General features: G+C 39.6%; 1 protein-coding gene across 7 annotated transcripts; it reads right to left on the minus strand.

Annotated features, from left to right (window-relative positions):
• Window positions 1-1,304: 1,304 nt before the first annotated feature.
• fyco1a (FYVE and coiled-coil domain autophagy adaptor 1a) lies at window positions 1,305-19,007 on the minus strand. 7 transcript variants are annotated; one of them, XM_085448007.1, is made up of 19 exons: window positions 18,918-19,007; window positions 18,152-18,199; window positions 17,118-17,229; window positions 16,325-16,431; window positions 14,196-14,321; window positions 13,012-13,118; window positions 12,228-12,371; window positions 11,994-12,087; window positions 9,427-11,880; window positions 8,826-8,918; window positions 8,087-8,205; window positions 7,838-8,005; window positions 7,052-7,204; window positions 6,641-6,870; window positions 6,123-6,270; window positions 4,507-4,593; window positions 4,076-4,286; window positions 3,334-3,443; window positions 1,305-3,186 (listed from the first exon to the last, which is right to left on the minus strand). In XM_085448007.1, the coding sequence occupies exons 3-19, from the start codon at window positions 17,176-17,178 to the stop codon at window positions 3,111-3,113; spliced, it is 4,488 nt and encodes a 1,495-aa protein (XP_085304133.1). In that variant the 5' UTR covers window positions 17,179-17,229; window positions 18,152-18,199; window positions 18,918-19,007; the 3' UTR covers window positions 1,305-3,110. The 7 variants fall into 7 exon arrangements, with proteins under 7 accessions (XP_085304133.1, XP_085304132.1, XP_085304131.1 ...); XM_085448006.1 differs by having other exon boundaries at window positions 17,118-17,232; XM_085448005.1 differs by lacking the exon at window positions 18,918-19,007 and adding an exon at window positions 18,311-18,625 and having other exon boundaries at window positions 6,123-6,225; window positions 17,118-17,232.
• Between the last annotated feature and the right edge of the window lie 338 nt (window positions 19,008-19,345).

Below are 19,345 nucleotides of genomic sequence, written 5' to 3' on the forward strand. Positions count from 1 at the left end.
TTTAAAAAAATCAAGGGAAGCTCTAATATTTACAGTATAAACACAAAGTCAGTTAAACTTCAAGGTTATTCTATTCAAGTTTTCTTGATAATTTGTATCACGTTTTCTTGCAAAAAAGAAAAGAAAAGAAACGAGAAGACAATCTCTCCTCATCCCTCCTGATCTTTTCTCTAGATTTAGCATGAGATACTTGCAGCCCATTTACATTGCACAGGAAATCCAACTTCTCCAGTATAGCACATCCATACGTGCCATTGCAAGGCTTTCTCTGACTACTAGCACAGGAGTTTGCCAGTGGGACACTTGTACATGTTTCTGGCTAAACTGTCAGACGCAGAATCTCTGAGGGAGGTATGAGGGCCCAAGGTCCTCTACAGGGAGTCTTGAGATGCCATCGTTTCACAAGACTATTTCATGCCTGTCACATATGCTCAGTGTGAACTCGCTGTCATCTGTAATACAGGTCCCAGTAAAGGATGGGAAGTCATACCGCGGAGTCCATTTCTGACAGTTTGGTCAGAAATATGGACATGTGTAGTCTGCTGGAAATAACTTTGCAGGGCTCTGGCATTGCCCTTCATGTTCCTTCTCTAACAAAGGAGTCGATATTGGTTGTACTCCTTAGCTGATGTCCTTCTACTATCCTGCCCAGCTTTCCTAGTGTAACAGCCTGTCTCCTCATATCTCCTCCACACTCTTGAGGCTCTGCTAGAAGACTCAGCAAAGCTTCTTGTGATGGCAGATATTGACGGGCCATCCTGTGGGATCTGAAACACCTGTGCAATCTGAATGGGCTGCCTGTACCATTTCACGCAGCCAGTAATTACACTGTGACATTATCAAAGACAAAAATAGAGGAAAAAAACAGTCAAGAGAGATAAGGATTAGGCTGCATAGGTCTCTGCTTCCTAACATCTATTATTGTACGATCTACTGTACAATATAAAGCGCCTTGAGGCGACTGCTGTTGTGATTTGGCGCTGTATAAATAAAATTGAATTGAATTAAAACTGTGGTGACTCAGAGTTCCTTTAATTTTTTTGAGCTATGTATTTCATCTTTAACAGAGAAAAACACTCTGTGGTTTCTTTGTTTTGCAAAGCCATATCAGAATAGAGGATATAGGATTTACAACAGAGGAACCAACTAGCAGCTTTTGAACTCAGTTACTCATCAAACACAGAAAAAAAACTTTGTTTTTGGAGGTCATACAACAGAAAGCAAATGTACATGGATGTAATGTTAAGAAACACGTTAAAGAGCTCATCTTGTTCCCTTGAAATACTAAATCAGACACAGATTAGTGCAGAGACATCATTTCTCTCATTTTATTCATGTTTGTAGGCTGTCTGACAGGTCTCTTAGTTACACTCAAGTCTCTGTAGCATTGGTTACCACACAATTTATTCCCCCAGAGTAATCATTCAAAACCAGCTAGTAGAAAAATCTGTCCCTGTGTGCACTGTTGAAAAAGATAATAAAAACAGATTTTCATTTAATTTGTAACAAATTAAATATATTTTTCACAAAGTGCAGCTTTGTAAAGAAAACACCTTTGCATAGTTTTTGCATCAATTACACCCATCAAAGCTGATAAAAAGAGACCTGACTATAGTGGAAACAGGCCTCTACAAAAAGCAGCATACTTGCTTGACCCAGACCGTAGGGCTGTGTTCAAAAGTGACCAAAGTTGCTTTTTCTTATTGCCTTGCTCAGAAACAAACAAACAAACAAACAAAAACCAGAAATGAACATCCTACTTCATCACAAGAAAAAATGTATCATCCAGAGCAAAGATGAAAGGATTCCAGAGATTCATAAGGGGGAAAAAAGCAAAAAGACATTTATACACCGATAAAATAAAAAATATAGTATAATGTGCAGAACATGACTTAGATGCCATTTCACACAGAAAGTTAGTTAAGTATCAGTTAACAGAGTGATATCAATTCATACCAGATGATGTGTTCTAAGTTGACAACACAACTAAAAATGTGTAATTTGAACATCAAACATCCCTGACAGTTAGAATTACAAGGCACTTAGAAAGTACAGTAGCCTGTTACTACTCAGCAACATATTTAAAGTTAGAGTCATGCAAAGACTCAGTCTGGATACTGATACAAAGAAGAAACAGCATAAATTTAGTTCAATCTTTTTTTTTCTTTTGTACCTCATAAGACTTACCCGTCCCCATGCTGCAGTTCACTCATAAAAGCAACACAATTAAAATAAAAATTTGCAAGTAATTTATAAAACAAACTAATTGGGAAGATATACTTCATCTTATTCCATAACCTGGATACAAAGAGAGCAAAATGGCAGTCTTCTATTTTTTAAAAATACATTTTTCAAAAACATAAAATGGGGCACGCATCCCCTAAAGGACAATTGCATTTCTAACTCCTGAGATTTGCACAAAGTGCTTATGGCATGTTGTGGAGCAGTAACTGCTTTTTCCAGGCCCCTAAACACATTTCTGCTTCGCTTCTTTCTTGCCACAGTGTTCAAAAAAGTGACAAAGTGAACCAATGGTTTGCACCATAAAGATTGCACGAAACATTTAAAAATAACCACAAATTGTATTTTAAAAAAAAGAAAAGAAAATCATTCTGTCTTCATAGACAACTTTTATAGTAAAGTATTTGTTGCTTCTGAACAATCTTATCAAATGTCATATTAGTGTTACTTGCGGTGACCTTCGTTCCTTAACACAACAACATTTTTGCTAAAACAGAAGCAAAACTAAAACTACCAAACTTGGCAAACCCCCCCAAAAAAATCCAGCTTAATTAACTAAATATACTTGAACTAAAGCCATGAATATTACTTAGTGCATGTATTTTTTTTAAATACCCTAAAAGTTGCATAGATATTTTTCCTTCTAAAACCTTTCTTGACAATATTGCATAGGCCACAGTTTACCAATAAACATACCTCAAAACACCAACACCGCACTGTTAAAGTGGTAAAGAGCATTTTTTGGAATAATATACTTGGTTTTGGAAACAAAAGTGGAAGTGGTCAGTGATAAGCCATAATGTCAGTTCTCCTTTAGATTTGACAGTGGCATCAGGATGACGTCTCTGGGGGCAGAGTGAGAGAGAGTTTCATGGGCAGTCGCTGCCATCGTAGATTATGGACTTCTCCATGGTCAGATGGTAGAAAACCTTCTTGGAGATAAACCTGTTGAAGAATAGTTTTGGTTGAAAAGAAATTTAAAAATTTACATAAAAGCCAAACACAAATGCTGGCAAACATAATGGCATTTCTGTAATTTACACACTTCTGCAAAAAAAGAGGAACAAACTGTTCTAAACTATCGTGACCTACCGAGAGAAAGAGTTGTCAAAGATAAGGGTGTAGAGACCAGGATGCCGAACTTTCAGCTGTCCTTGAATGGTTTCTTTATGGGAAACGCAGCGAGTGAGAGGAATCAGGACCTGAGAACAGAACAGAAACAGGCCTTTAAAAATAATCTCAGTGCACAGGTGAAAGATTTGCCGCAGGTTTTCATAACAAATATAAATAAAGAATACGACGGTCATCAAAACTGAACCAAATCAAATTAAAAAAACAAACAAACAAACATCAGGATATACCGACAAGGGAGGGAGTTGATAGAACGCCAGATGAAAGGTCACAACTCATTTAAAACCTCTGACATTTTAAGTAAAGAATGTGCAGCTCACCCTGCTGAGCAACAATGGCTTCCTGCAGTGGTTTTCTTCAGTTAATAATGTTTGAAAAATAAAGCAAAAAGACCGTGCAGTCTGTAGGGGTGACCATGAAAGCACACACTGGGTCTGGTGATAACTTCTGCTTTGAAATCATCACCTGTGAGTGTGGGGTATTTGAGTTTGGCAACAACCGGAAAGCCTTTCATGCAGGTTTGCGATTTCCTTCCATTTAAAATGATGTAATCTGCAACAGTTGCTTTTATGGACGCTGCCAGTGGCAGACTTACAAGATGTGCACATCAACACATGCTCACAGTGTTTAGGCCTCTACACAAGAGGCTATATAAAAAAAAGGTAGACAGAGATTTCCTGAGCTCACAGTAAGTTAACTGTACCTTTGACTGTTGCACCGGAGTGTCAGTGGACTCCCGGTAAACCACGCTGAAGAAGATGCTCTTGGGCTCGGAGGAAAACATCCAGCTTATAGTTGGCCCAGAATCAATCACAGCAACAGTAATAACACTGTAGCTACTGGACTTAATGAAGAGCTCCCGGGAACTCTCACCAAACTTAGCGATATCATCAATACTGAGAGGGACAGCCACCCTGTAATGATAATGAAGGTTTATGATTAGGGATGAGACCAGAACCAGAACCCATAGATATTTAAAGGATACCTTTTAATAGCAAACTTCTGACTTCAGGTTTTCCAGCCATATAAGATTTATTGCCAAGAAGGATTGTTACAGCAAAGAAATAATCAAATTTCCTTATGTTTTGTGCTAAGTTTAAGCATGATATATATTTAGACCACATGAAAACTCACGTGACTTCTCCTGATTTGAGAAGGTTGATCTCTGAATCCTGAACAGTGGGAACTTGCTCGTCATCAGGGGTCACTTCTCCTGTGCTTCTACAAAATCCGAAACGAGACGCAGAGAACAATCGTTATGAAAACTGTTGTGCAACACTTCAGTGGCAAAGACCTATTAAACAAAATAACTCACATCAACATAAAACTCCACAGCATCTACACAGAGTGCAGCTAATTTTAATCTGTATTTTAAATTTTGCTGGGACATGCTCAAACATCATATGCATTTGAAGTGGACTCAGATTTGTACCCACGGGTCAGTACTTTTGCATTTTAATGGATCATTTCTGCATGTTTTACCTCATTTCACCCAAACACAAATGCTTAATGTTAAAAACGCCAATTACATTGATTTTCAGCAACCTCACATCTTTGCTGCATAAATGTTATGATGATGCTGGTTAAGTAACCTGTTTCACACTAATAAAGCACTTTTTTGTTATAAAAGTTTCTTTATTTTAAGAACTATTAAGAGCAGTACACAAACATGTGTTCTCCAGAAAATGAAAGTAATCTGGTGGTACCGCTTCCTTTATTTCTTTTCTCTTATCTGTAAACACAACCCAGCAAACACGATCGAAACCCCAACATAACATCCCTGGTCACAACCGGTCGCGGTAGGCCTGCAAACACCGAACCACAGACATGTTGTCGCTGTTTCCATGTAGAACAGAGTGTTTTTAACAAAGTGATACATCTATTCAGATTATTGCAACGAAGGAATTAAATGCAACTGTCTTTCTTTGTTTTTTAGAAACTGACAGCTAATTTGTTTATTGCAGGATTGTGAACAGATGGCCACATGTCTCTGTGCACAAAAACAAGCATTACCAGAGTCTCCTCTTTAAAAAAAACAAAACAGTTTTAGGTCATTCATGTTTGCAGCCATCTGCTGTTTCATTTGTTGCTGTTGGATTTAACTTTTCTATCTGTGATGTCAGCATAATAAATCCAGGGAACATAACCTAGTTGAGCAACAACTCAATTAGCTCAGTAGAACTGGGCTTGTTCATCACCACTGAGGTAAATGTTTGTTCTTTTTATTCTTGCTGTGGACAATGTTTTATTTTGTTTTATTCTAATCAACTAAGATTACTAGAAAATAATTATTGAATGCCTCTTTCTCACGAGGCCTCTCAAAGTGATGTCAGTGGGTTTTTTTAAACCAGGACTGGACCTTGACAAAAACGCCATCCGATGGTTATTCAACACTGAAATGTTTGCTTTGAAGTCTGTGAAGAGTTTTGTATCAACTCGACATTAACAAGCCGGCTGGTGCCACGTTTATGGTCTTTTCTAAGAGCAAAGCGAGACACTCACAACAGTTATGTGTTTTAAACAGATAACGATAATGTTACTGTTAATAATATAAGTTAAGAGCTGCTTAATTACTGGTACTCAGCACTGTGGTATCTTGTGTTTTTTCTGATTGATCTCTCCAGCTGAGTTTCACCTGAGGACCCTGAGCAGTTAATGACAGAGTGACACGCTGACTCTGAAAACAACACGCGGAGCAATGACTCATCGGCATCCACTCCGCTTTGTCTGCCCATAGACGCTGCACTCACAAATCCAGCGCTCCTGGATGCCTGCGGTCTTGTTCTCCCTCCAGGGACCCTGCAGTGGTCTGAGAGGTGGTATCACTGTCGTACACACCATTTACCTCCTCTTCTGTGATGATGTCAAAAGCTTCAGATGTGTTACTAGGATCTGACACTGAGAGCGAACAGGTAAATAAAGCAGATTAAATGCAACAAAGAACAATGTGCAGTCTGGAGTAAATAAAAAATCATGCAAGCATTAAAAAGGAAAAATGTAACAGGACTGAATTGAGACGAATGACGCAGTTTGGGTTTTTTTTTTCTGAATTTGAGCCAAACTGCGTTTTTCTCTGAATGAAAATGTCATCATCTTCCCCATTTGTCTATTGCACAGGAATTCACAGTAAAGGTTTCTGTCCTCCTTCCTCAACTAAACTTTCACTTCTGCTTACATGAAGAGTGAGGGTCAGATACGTACACCAATAAACTATCGGTGCATGTGGACATTTGTGAAATTAGTGAGTAAACATGTTTCTTCTTCTCACCTGTGACCCTGGGAGTTGGTATGTATGAAGCTGGTTCAGGAGGTGGTTGAGGTCCAGCTCCAGGTGGAGGAGGCTGCACATCCGAGGGGCTTAACTCTGCTGCCGTGAACCTCTCCACCACTGCACTATGTTGGGTGTAGCAGTGCCTGCAGCAGCGCTCCTTTTTCCCACTTTGCTTGGTCACAACATAGTTGTTGCTGCAGTAGTAGCAGAAGATGCGGCCACAGAGCCTACAACATTACAAATAAATAACTAAACATACATGCATAGAAATATTTTACCCATAATCCACATTTTTATCATCACTCGAGTGTGAAAGTGGATTTGATTCTACGTTACATGCAGTGTGAAAATCAAATCAGGGTATGCACAAACATGAAAAGGAGAGTAGGCCTTGGTGCAGAACCAAACCTGCAATGATGTCTGCGCAGCCACCAGGTGAACTGGCCTTTGCAATCGAGACAGTTGGTGGCCTCCTGATCCACCAGCCACCAACGCTCCTCTGCTCGCAGTTTCTGCTCAAATTCCAGAGCATCAGACTTCTGCCACAGAGCATCTTTGTCCCTGATTCAAGCACAAAAATGACAATGAAACGTCAGATTTCAGTCTTGTCTTCAGTCTAGCCTTTAAATTTTTTTGCGTGGGATGGATTTGGCTCAATTCTCAATATCAACTCAATATTCAAAGCAGTTGAAGTATCGTGAACAATTACTCGCTGAACAAAATTTGTCATTTAGTTGGACTTCATAAACTGCTTTAATGCAAAAGAACGCATACAAACTGAAACATGGAATATCTCTCCATTTCTGAAACGATGCAACTAAGACAAATAATGAAGACGTGCATAATAAAAGAGCACAAATGGAAGAACTAACGTGGGCACATCCCACTGGAGTTGCATGAATCACTGTTTTTGTGTTTCATTCTATGCAGAGTATGAAAGCGTTTGAGGTTTCTGAATACAGTGAATAATGGTACACAAAAAGCTGTTGTTTATGTCAGTAGAGTCTCTCACCAACATTTTCTGCTCTTGTCTCCATCAAAGTCTTTCTGTCAAATCCAATCTCAGTAATTTAGCTCAGCATTTAGAGAAGCCTCCCCTCACCTGCTCCTCAGACCTAATGACACCTTTCCTCACTAAAATTTTCTCTCCTTGTTGACAGTCTTGCAAAGAACTACAAGAGACAATGGCCATACTTTAAGAGTTCGATGAGCCGCTCTTCAAGGTTCGTCTTGGTTCTGTTGAGGTCATCGATCTCTGCGGTCATCTTCAGATGACTGTTTTGTTTGTCAGCTTCCGCCGTCTTCAATTTCTCCTTTAATTCCTCGCAGGTCTTTTGTGCGGCCAGGAGTGCTTCTTCAGCCCTTTAGACACGAGAAAATTAGTAGAGATCCCTTTTTCCATTAAAAGTTGGAATTCACAAGTATTACTGATTATGAATGTACCTGGTTGCTGCGTCTTTGAGTTGCTCAATCTCGCTTTCATTTTCACGAATGGTTGCTTCTGTCTTGGTGATGTGAGCATCTTTCTCTCTCGTTAGGTGCAAGCATTCCTCATTCTCAGCCTTCGTAAAACAAATGCATGCAGTGTATCCATTAGCAATTTTTGTGTTATTTATAGAAGGTTTTTCCATATAAAAAAAAAACAACCCTATTTATAATTGTTTGTTTTTCAAAGCCCTCTTGCTCTATAGGAGGGTATAGAAAAATAAATGGGAGCAACAACAGAAACCTGTGTTAAACCAGTATTTGATGATATAAGGCCACAACTGCATTAAAACACCTAACCTCATGCACAAACATATGACCTCAAGCACACTTAGGTAAGCCATGTATCTGATGACGATCACAGAGCTTGTGTATCTACTCCACTTTTACAACTAAAGACAAATTGGTCTTACAATAAACATGTCATTACCTGTGAAAAGAATAAAAGTAAAAGAGACTTAAAGGAAATCTGCTGAGGAACAAAACAAATAATAGAATTTGTCATATTTTATGTAATGTTTAGCTTCCTTTGCTCCAATCATTATGCAAATAATTAAAATGTTGATGTCTGCTCCAGGCTATATATTAAATATTAGAATTCTTGGTGATCTAACTAGTATTTTTCCAACATGACTTTGTATCTACTTGTGTTGTTGCCATAAATGGCTGGATTAGACTGCATTTGAAAAATACAAACCTGTAGTTCAGAAACTTTAGCCTGCAAGCTGGACTTGTTCCTCTGCTCCTCCTGCAGCTCGGCCGTCACCTTGTCCAACTGTTCGTTCAAACTCTGAAATGTGAGCGTAAGAGAAGGGTTTCACAGCCATGCTCGTGTCTTTGAACTAAACGATAATGAGCTAACAGATTATAATAACAATGTCAACATGCTGTTACTGATCGTCATTTTATTCTAGGGTGTTACCTAAAAAAAGTTTAATGTGCTCATTAGTGCTAAACGCAAAGTACAGCTGGAGCTGAATGTTTTTGATCATAAATCAAAAGCTCTGAGACCAACTGAAATTTTATCTAGTCATGGCTCTAGATGAAAAAGCCAGAGGACGCCAGAAGGAAACATGTACACCAAATATTCTGAAGTTGTTTCATCTGAATTAACAATGACAACAGGTGCTGCTGAAGACAAAGTCCGGGGTTCAATCCACTGGTGCACGTGAACGGTTTTCTGAGATATTCTGGTGAAAGCAATGAACTGACTGAGATGTCTATCCCCGAGTTCAGTTATTAAAATTAATTACTGCTGGTTTAAGACAAGTCGTGATTAACACATTTATTCCTCTCACCTTTATCTGCACTTGATAGTTCATGCTCTCTGAGCTCATCTGGAACTTGATGGCCTCCATCTCCTCTTTGTTTGAGTCCTTAATGGTTTGCACTTGGTTTTTAGTCTTTTCCAGTTCTTCTTGGAGCTCCACGATAGTCTGCGGAAGTGCCTCTTTCTGTGTAAGCTCCTTTCTTAAACTGTTATTCTCCAGTTGTAGTTCTTCCATACACTTCTCTAGTCGCTCAACCCCTTTCTCCAGCTCTATAATCTTCCCAGAATCGCCTTCCCAGTGCCCTCTGACCTCCTCTTTTTCTGCACTCAGTTTACAGATGGTCATCCCCAGCTCTGCCATCTCGGTGTTTGCCCTGTGCAAACCCTCGTGGATCTCGTTGTTCTCTAAAGCTAGCTTTCTATTGTCTGCCTTCAGGGTAGACAACTCTTCTCGCATGGCGGCTGCAGCTATGGCTAGCTCGGCATGAGCAGCGACTTCGTGATCATGCTTTTCAATGAGCGCCTCTTCCTTCTTTTTGCACTCCACGAGCTCTGCAACATGCTTCTGATTCAGTGCCTCTGTCTGGGATTTAAGTTGCTCAGTCAGGGTCCTGAGCTCATTTCTTTGGGCTTCTGTCACCTCCAGCTGTGCTTTTAACTTTAAGTTTTCTTCCTCAGATCTCTGCACCTGCACCCTAAGGTCCAGGACTTCTGCCTGGAGTCTGGACACTTCTTTCATCCTGACTTCCAACTGGACTTCAACCACAGCTAGTTTTCCGATTATTTCCTGATTTTCCTTGGCTTCGACAGCACTCCTCTCCAACTGCGCCATCTCCATCACCTGCTTCTCAGAGGTCACACTTTTAAGCATTTCACTCTGTTTAGCACAGGTGGCTTCAGCATCAGCTTTGGCAATCTCAAGTTCCTTCTCCTTGGTCTCCAAATCTTTTAGCCTGGACTGCAACTTAACAAGGTCAGTCTCTTTACTCTCGAGCTGGGCCTCTTTGACTTGGAGCTGTTCCTGGAGACTGGCTTCATTATTGCGTGAAGCTCCTAAGTTTTTTTCCAATTCTCCAATTTGTCCATGAGCATTCTTCAAGTCTGCCTGGATGAGGTTAAGAGCTGCTTTCCCAGTGTTCTGCTCCTCCCTCAGACTCTGATTCTCCTGCTCCAGACGCTTCAATGTGGTCTCTGAGAGCTTTGCAGCCATGGTGGCTCGCTGCAGACTTTCATCCAGCTTACAGTTCTCTTCACGCAGTCGCTTTTCTTTTTCATCTACTGTCACCTTGGTGTCATCCAGCTGGCTTCTAAGTTGTTTCTCAGAAGCTCTTAAAGCTGCTAATTCAGCCTCAAGCACCGATCTGTTTTCTGCCATCTCCTTTTCTAGCTCGGAGTACTCTGTCTTGCCGTTTTCTATCTTCGTAGCTTGTTCTTTGACATTCTCCTCCAGCTCAGCAATCCTAGTATTCAGTTTGTCTCTCTCTGTGATCAGACCCTGGTTCTTGCTTTGCAGCTGTTGTAGTGTCTCAACGCTGCAGGCTAGCTCCACCTCTTTTCTTTTAAGCTGTTCTATAAGGGAAGCAACTTCTGCTTCTAAAGACTCTTTCAAGTCACCAATATTTTTCTGCATCTCATCTTTATCTTCTTGTGCCCTCTTCTTCACCTCTACTACCTCTTTCTCTTTCTCCTCTAGAGATCGTTGGAGGTCTTGCAGTTGCCTCTGTAGGTTGCTAGCCTCCTTCTCTTTCACTACCAAGGCCCCCTGCAACTTGTCAACTGTAAAGCACTGCTCCTCCACTTTTTCCTCCAACTTGACTTTCTCCTCAGACACAGACGAAAGTAATGCTCCGAGTTTTGTTTCAGCATCCTTTGCAGATGTCTCTTTGACTCTAAGCTCTTCCTCTAGCCTTTCTGTTTGCCTCCTCTTCTTCTCAACCTCAGCTACTGCTTCTAACTTCCCTTTCTCTGCTTCTTTCAACCTGTCCAGCAACTCGTGTATCTTTTGTGCAGAATCAAAGGACTTGGCCGTCTGCTGGTCCTTCTCATTCAGAAACCCGCCCATCTTGGCCATGAGCTCCATGTTCTTCCCCTCAGCAACAGCCAGCTTTTCCTGAAGCAGCAGCTGCTCAGCCTGCTTGGCTTGTTCCCCAGTTCTGAGTGCTTCTACCTCTCTGGATAAAGCCGTCTCTCTCTGCTGCAGAGCATAAAAGTTTTCTTGCAAGCCTTTTTGTTGCTCATTAAGTGTAAGCGATGCATCCAGCTGTCTCTGCAGATCTACAACAACTCCTCTCAGCTCTTCACTCTCCTCGCCAAGCTGCTGCATCTTATCTTGGAGTTCTCGGTGCTTCAATTCTGAACGGTCAAGCTCAAGTCGAAGTTCTTCAACTTCACTGACATCTTCTCTGCAGGCAGGCAGCGACTCATTCAGGTCATTCAGCAGACCCTGACCATAGTCAGGGCTGGAAAGGAACTCAGATGCTTGCTTTATGATTTCAAGGGAAACAAAGGAAGAAGAAAAGGAATAATGAAAATCTTGCAATCATTTGAAAGTTAATAAAAAATTAAATGATGTTATTAGAGACAGACATCAGTTACCTGGGAGTAAGAGCTGGCCAGACTGTTAATACTGGAACTGCGACTGGGTGGTTTCCACATATGGCCAGGTGAGTTTGCACTTCCCAGTGTCCTCCTGTTAATTATAAAACAATTCAGATAATGAGAAATATGGATTAATGTCAGACAACCTGACTAAGTGGGTTCAAAGGCAGAGATATATCACCTTTTAATGTTCTTTTAATTTTACATTATTTTCATTAGTTATTTTGTTACCTTGCAAAAGTCGGCCAGGAGGCATCAAGGTCATAACCTCTTGATGCTACGTCAAACTGGACTTCGTTGAGCTCGTACAGGTGACTGATGATGTCCACACTAAGGTGAGGTTTCAAGAAGGGACTTCTTGCATAGTACCAGTCACTGTGAGGACAGAGGTGAGTAAGACAACGTGACAGCACACAGCAAAACCACAAAAAACAAATTAAGTTTAAAATTTGAACTTTAATAATATACTTTTGAAAGTAAACACTAAAGAAAGGAAATGTCACCTAGAAAAATTACACACACACACACACACACACACACACACACACACACACACACACACATTAAGCTTCTTAGGCTGTAGTAAATAGTCTGTAGCATCAAAAATCAACCATATTTCTCTTTAAAATTAAGATTGAGAATTTTGCATTTTTCTATTCATTAAAATAAGTCTACCGCACTAAACACACTCATTTCACTCAAGTAAGTGACTGAACTGAAAGCGACTTCATAATAACTAGACTGTTATACATACTCTACTATTATTTCGTAGGAGAGCTACTTCTAGGACGTTCATTAAGAGAACAGAAAACAATGACGTCAAACGCTACATCAAACAGAAAAATCAACATCTGATTCAGTTTCCATGATTGTCAGCCATAAACAGCTGGCTCACTTCTGCCAGTGTTTCATGGGCTTTATTCAAATTTAACAGTCTTGTCGATTTAAATCAAATATGTGTGTTCTTTTATTTTTTAATGTCAGCATAGAAATAATCGGGCTGTGACAGGCTTACCTGGTGACTCTCTGGTTCATTAGGCACTGCTGCAGCGTGTCAGCCAGTCGCTGATGTACGAGGGAGTAGCGAATAAATGCTCTTCCTTTCCCCAGAGATGTTTTTAGCTATTAAAGCAAATCAGAGATTATTACACATGGTCCTTAAAAAAACATGTACTGACATTGCCGGGAGTCAAAGACTACAAAGAAAAATATCTTTCTGTTTAGCCTTTCCGAAAACAAAATGAACAACTCTAGTCTCTAAATAACCATACAAAATCTAACTGAAAGACAGGCACAAATAATATAAAACTGACAACAAGAAACACATTAAAAAGCAAACAAAAAAATTCACAATATGTTGTTAATTAAACCCACTTAAACTACTAAAATGCGTCCTGAGTTTTATATATTTATATATATACAGAGTACACACAGCAAAAGACTGATCGCCATTAAATGCAGAACTGACCCCCACAGGAAATCCGTCTTACCTGTTGCAATAAGACTGTACAACTCTTTCTCGCTCTGTAGACGACTTTTTTAGGATTGATATTAATGTAATTTATGTCTTTTTACTCAGATTGTGCATTATTATTATTATCGTTATTCATCTGTATGTTATTGAATGTTTTTCCCATTCCCCCATTATATGCTGGTACTCTATTTTTATTCATTGCACCGACATTATGTCACTTGCATTCATAGTTATTTTATTTTATTCTATTCTTGTATAATCATTTTTTCCTCTCTTGCCGCAGTGAACATGTCTATGACAAAATAATTTCCCTCGGGATAAACACAGTTTTTAGATTTTTCAGATTCTAAGTAACAAGGCAAAAATTGAAGTATGTAACTAGCATGAATGTTTAAAGGTCTGTCTGATATTGTCACCATGCAACCAGAACTATGTTACTCTGTTTCCACATATCTCATTACTGTTTCTCACACCTGGCACAAAATCGTAAATAGTCAGCTTCAGATGGTTGAGATTAATGTGCCGCCTGAGGACACATGACGCCCACTCATTTTCATGACTATTACCTGCTCTATTCTCACTCAGGTGCACTGTAAGGGTTATAGGGGTTTAAGGTCTGACCCGACAGTGCTGGACACCTCAATCTGGTGATGTCTAGGAAAGTTCAGAGCTGCAGTGCATTTGTGGAAAGTGGCTTTAGTGGTGTCATTATTAACAAATCTCACCTCAGTGATGGATTTGACAAAGCGGATACCGTCATTGGCTCCTTTGATCTTAGCCAGGCATTCACTGAAGTAATCCCAGTAGTCTTTCTTTGTGCCAAGAAATGTGGTCTTCTCCTTCTGGTCAAACTGAAAGAAGGTATCAGAAACTGTAAGAAAGCGACATGGCACCCAAACTATCCTGAATTGAAGTCTATATGAGATTTCCACAGCAGCAAAAATGGTGAAAGAAGTATAAAGTTAGGTCCACAGGCTGTAAGACATCTTTTGTGGTTTTGACTGTAAAATCCTGGAATTTTAAATCAAACAATCAAGATATGATTAAAGTGCAGACTTTCAGCTTTAATTTAAAAGCATTTTATTAACTATTAACAAATTAAAGCCACTTTTATGTATTGTGTGTATAGTTTCCAAGGCTCAAAAGTAATTGAGCGCCTGACTGATAAAGTTTTACAGCCAGATGAAGCCTGTATTAGACATAAAAGTTCTGGAGTTGATTCAAATTGTTCAACTTTGAAGTCCAAACAGTTGCCAATACATGCGAATGCATTTACCAGCTCAATAACACCAAAAGGCCTGAACGGCCACAGAAGACGACTAAAGCGGATGATGAATGAATTACAAATAAGATAAACACCTTCATAGCATCTAAGTAAGTCAAGAGCAATCTCGAACAGGTAGGTGTATCCCTGTCAAAGTCTGCAATCAGAAGATGCCTTTATAAATGTTAATAATACAGACCGTTCACAACAAGGAGCAAACCACTAGTTGCACTCAAGAACAGAACAGCTAGATTGGACTTTAACAGAAAACATCTGAAACGGTCTGTCCAGTTCTAGGGAACAGGAAAAAAGTCTTTGGTCAGATGAAACATTTAACTTATACCAGAATAATGGCAAGATGGAGAATGGAGAAAGAAACGAATAGCTCACCATCCAGAGCATACAACATCACATGTCAAACATGGAGGAGGCAGAGTTATGGCATGGCTTTGTATGGTTGCCAGTGGAACCAGGACACTGATGTTTGTTGATGTGAAGGCTGACAGAAGGAGCAGAATGAAGGAAAGTGTACAAGGCCATGCTCTATGCTCAGATTCAGCCAAATGCTCCAAAACTGATCAGAGCTTCACAGTACAAATGGATAATAACCAAAAGGACACTGCAAAAGAAACCCAAGGGTTTCCTCAAGGTTGGGAAATACTCTTCAAAGGTCAAGTCAAGTCATCTGATCTCAACCCAATAGATCAGGGGTGGGGGAACCCAAGGGCCGGTGTCCTGCAGGTTTTAGATGTGTTCTTGATCCAACACAGCTAATTTAAATGGCTAAATGACCTCCTCGGCATGTCATGAAGTTCTCCAGAGGCCTGGCAATGAACTAATCATTTGATTCAGGTGTGTTGACCCAGGGTGAGATCTAAAACCTGCAGGACACCGGCCTTTGAGGCCTGGAGTTCCCAACCCCTGAAATAGAGCATGCAATATCCAACTGAAGACAAAACTGAAGGCAGAGAAATCCACAAACGTCAACAACTGTAGGATAGCTGCAATAAAAGCTTAGAAGAGCTTCTGAAGGGAGGAATCACAGCTTTTAGTGATGTCCATGAGTTCTAGACTTTAGGCAGGGAAAGCATTTCATCAGAATACAAACAATCCTTATATTTAAAATTATGTTAGTCTGTCCAGTTAATTTTAAGCTTCTGAAAATGGGGTCTATGATTTATGATAAACAGTTAATGCAAATTTTATGTTAAATCCCATAAATTAAAGGTGAAAGGTTGCACTTCAAGAAATAAAGAGATGGAAAATTACAAAAAGTTGTCACTGTCAAAAAACCCTTTGGACCTAAACTTCCTGTTGAAGAAGACTTTTTCTTTAATATATAGATATATTTTATATCAAGGCAGCAGAATTTTTTTAAGCGTTTTTGACTCTTGATTCAATTTAGTGCCTGGAGAAGTCAAACAGGAAGGTAAGTATTTACAGACACTAGTTAAGGACAAATAAGATCATTGAGTAATGTGTCATGTAAAATGCTGTGTTTCTCCAGTTAATTAGCTTCCTGTCCATTTTCTTAATTTTGTTTCATCTAAGAAACTACGTGTTGTTCCTTAGCTAGCTGTGTAACCTCACCTGCAGCAGGTACTCCAGTTTGTTGGCAAATTTCTGGAGATTGGTGCTGTCATCTGTGATTGGCTCCCCAGTTTCTCTGTATTCCTTTGCAAGCTCTGCAACAGACTCTGAAATAGACACAAAAATAATTCCAAACCGATCACTGGCAAAGCAGGTAGATTATGTTGGAAAACTGGGAACTGTTCATACATTTTATATAAAGTAAACTTAAAAACAGAAAGAAGCAGCATGTCTTCATTCAGCTAATTTATTAAGACAGGAAACTGAGTGAATGCAAAGTGTACATTTCGGTAACACACAAACTCAAATAGTCCTGGTACCTATAACTCTAACCACTTCCACTGTCACGCTCTTCCAGTAAAGCTGATTTTTACATAAAAACTTGCCTCTTATCCATCGTAAAAACTGGAAAGACACCCGTGATGGATGCACTCTGAGCACGCATTCTCTGTCTCGCTGCATGCTGACAGAGGCTGCCACCACACCCTTACAACACAAACATGAGGTCAGATGCCTGTGCTTCCAAATGGTTTGTTGGCAAGGGTCAGTCAGTCTCCCTCTGCTAAACTGTACTCAGACTTGACTCTATGGCAGACATCCTGAAATCACAGCTTGCTAACTCTCTTTCTCTTCTTCTCAGTGAGGCCATGTCAGTTAACAACTGACGTCTGCCAGTGTAATTGCACACACACACACATTCAAACACACACACACGCACACACACACACACACACACGCACACACACACACACACATTCAAACACACACACACACACACACAAAGCTGACAAACCATGCAAATCTCGGATAATCCTCTGGAGCTGGTTCTCCTCGACCCTAGTCCCCGCAGCCATGGCCCCACCTCTCGCTCCCTGGCAACCAGGGGTCACAGGGTCGTATAAAGTCTGCTGAATCAGAAAATCAGAACCAGTTAGGAACAAAAGGAGGATCACAGCTCCCTCTTTATTCTCTTATGGCCACATATGATCCACACAAACGTGTGTGAGGATGAGAACACTTCTCAACATCTTTGCGGCAAATGCAGTTTAGGCCAGAAATTCAATCTAACAGAGGTACAATAGTTTGTGACAGAGCACAGTATTTACTGTGGATATCAGATTTCAACAAAAGGCTAAACATAAATACATCCTCATAGGTCTCTACTACAAAGCAAGTTTAATGTGCGGACGGTATCTTTCTGTTATCTGGATTCACTTCTCCTAACATTATCAATCAGGATAAGCAGGTTATTAATTCACTAAGTTAGCTCATCTAATCAGTTACAACTGCTGATAAGTGTACTGGCAACAGAGCTGCTGATTATTAAAAGTAAGATGAAACTGTACTATGAGAAAATACATTGTGGTTAACACACAGCACAGACTGAAAGAATAAAAGAAAAGAGGTGCTATATTAATAACATTTAACCTAGTTGAAGTCAGGAAAGATTGTTGACTGTGTAAGTTAACAGTCTTATCAAAATCAGGTTTCTGTCATTACAGACAGGAGAATCTGATGGATCATAACTGAGTATTTTATTAAATTAATTTTCAAAGTACAGTTTTAGTTCTTATTCTTTAACCTACAGCCTCGGTGGTGTTTAACAGTCTGAGAGTAAAAAATAAATATATTTTAAAAAATTCAAGCATATGTTCAGGCTATCTGCAAATTTGGTCAGCAAGTTCAAACAGCTGCTCTGTTTTAGGATCATACATTAAGGCTTACAGAAAAATAAAATTGTTTTTTTCAAATTGTTTGAAGCCATCAGGTTAAAAAAATCAAACACAAAAACTTTATAAGCTATAAACAAACTTCAGAGCCTCTTACAATCGGAGGACAGAGGTCAGAGGAACCGTCCAGCAGTAGTGAAGTTACCTGAATAAAAAAAAAATAATCCTATTTTATACTACAGGCCTCAGATAATTGAAACAGTAAAAAGGCACAAACATTTGAAGGATCAACTGTAAAGGCAAGATTGTTGCTCACACACAGAGTAAACCTCGTTGGGGTGGTATGCTGGAAAACGACGCATATCGGCTTATAGTATTTATTAAAATTGTTGAGCTGTACATAAATACATGAAAACCACAACCAAAGGAAGTTAATACATAACGTGATAATCCTGTCGGGGGTATTAGTTACAGCAGGCATTTCTTAATTGGTTTGTAATTAGTATTGTATGTGTCTAAAACTTGGGAATGTAAGATAACACCCATTATGATAGCACGACGAGCATTTGTGGTGGCGTCAACGTACGTTTTGGTTTAACGTTACATTTGTATGCTACCTGACCAGGTAATGTGAGTCTCCTGGTAACAACGTTCAAAACGCTGGTAACAGCTGTAACTAACTCTTCACTATCGCTTCTCCAAACCCCTTATAACCATACCGTAGGACACACAGCTGATATATGAAACTCTTAATCACGTTCCTTTGTGTTTTTGTCACGGTGACGTTACTTTCGCTTCGACACATTTAACGGGTATTTTAAAAATAACCCTGACATCAGCGGGAAAAGCTAACTTAAATAATCTGACATGTTTCTACATAGCTGCTTAATAAAAATAACAAAAGAACAACAACTTTAACATACTTTTAGTGGTTCAACTCAACCCATAACAACCAACACAGAGCGTTTAATGCGTCCACACAAACTTGTTAGGAGTGTCCTGATTGACAGGAAGTCACCTCATTGAGAAAGCGACATTCGGTCTCCCCACCAATCACTGCGCGGCTTGTAGGCGGGCTCTAGATAAGCGCTGGATAGTTTGTTTGCCTAGCAAACAGTGTGGTCATGTGACCTAGTGTCCCTATTTCCACGAGTGTCCCACTTTACTTGTCCTTTACTTGTCAGCAGAGCAGCTTTGTGATTAGAAAAAGTTTGGTAGATTATTATACTCTACAAATCTGCCCAGAAAAATAATAATCTTTGCAATCAGCACTGCAACATCTCTCGATCAATGTTTGATTCATTTTTATTTGTTTTTAAATATGTACCATTGTTTTTATATTTTATATTTA

The sequence above is a fragment of the Copadichromis virginalis genome, linkage group LG23 (genome assembly GCF_057382275.1).
Source record: "Copadichromis virginalis isolate Kocher_CV1m ecotype Utaka linkage group LG23, C_Virginalis_male_GT1.1, whole genome shotgun sequence".
Taxonomy (NCBI): domain Eukaryota; kingdom Metazoa; phylum Chordata; class Actinopteri; order Cichliformes; family Cichlidae; genus Copadichromis; species Copadichromis virginalis.

Excerpts from the sequence above, each read along its gene's own strand:
- fyco1a (XM_085448003.1), bottom strand. The coding sequence starts at position 18,475 with ATGCCTGCTGTAACTAATACCCCCGACAGGATTATCACGTTATGTATT. Across the intron at positions 11,881-11,993 it reads TGGCCAGCTCTTACTCCCAG|CAAGCATCTGAGTTCCTTTC; the intron begins GTAACTGATGTC and ends GAAATCATAAAG. Across the intron at positions 8,206-8,825 it reads CTAAAGTTTCTGAACTACAG|GCTGAGAATGAGGAATGCTT; the intron begins GTTTGTATTTTT and ends TGTTTTACGAAG.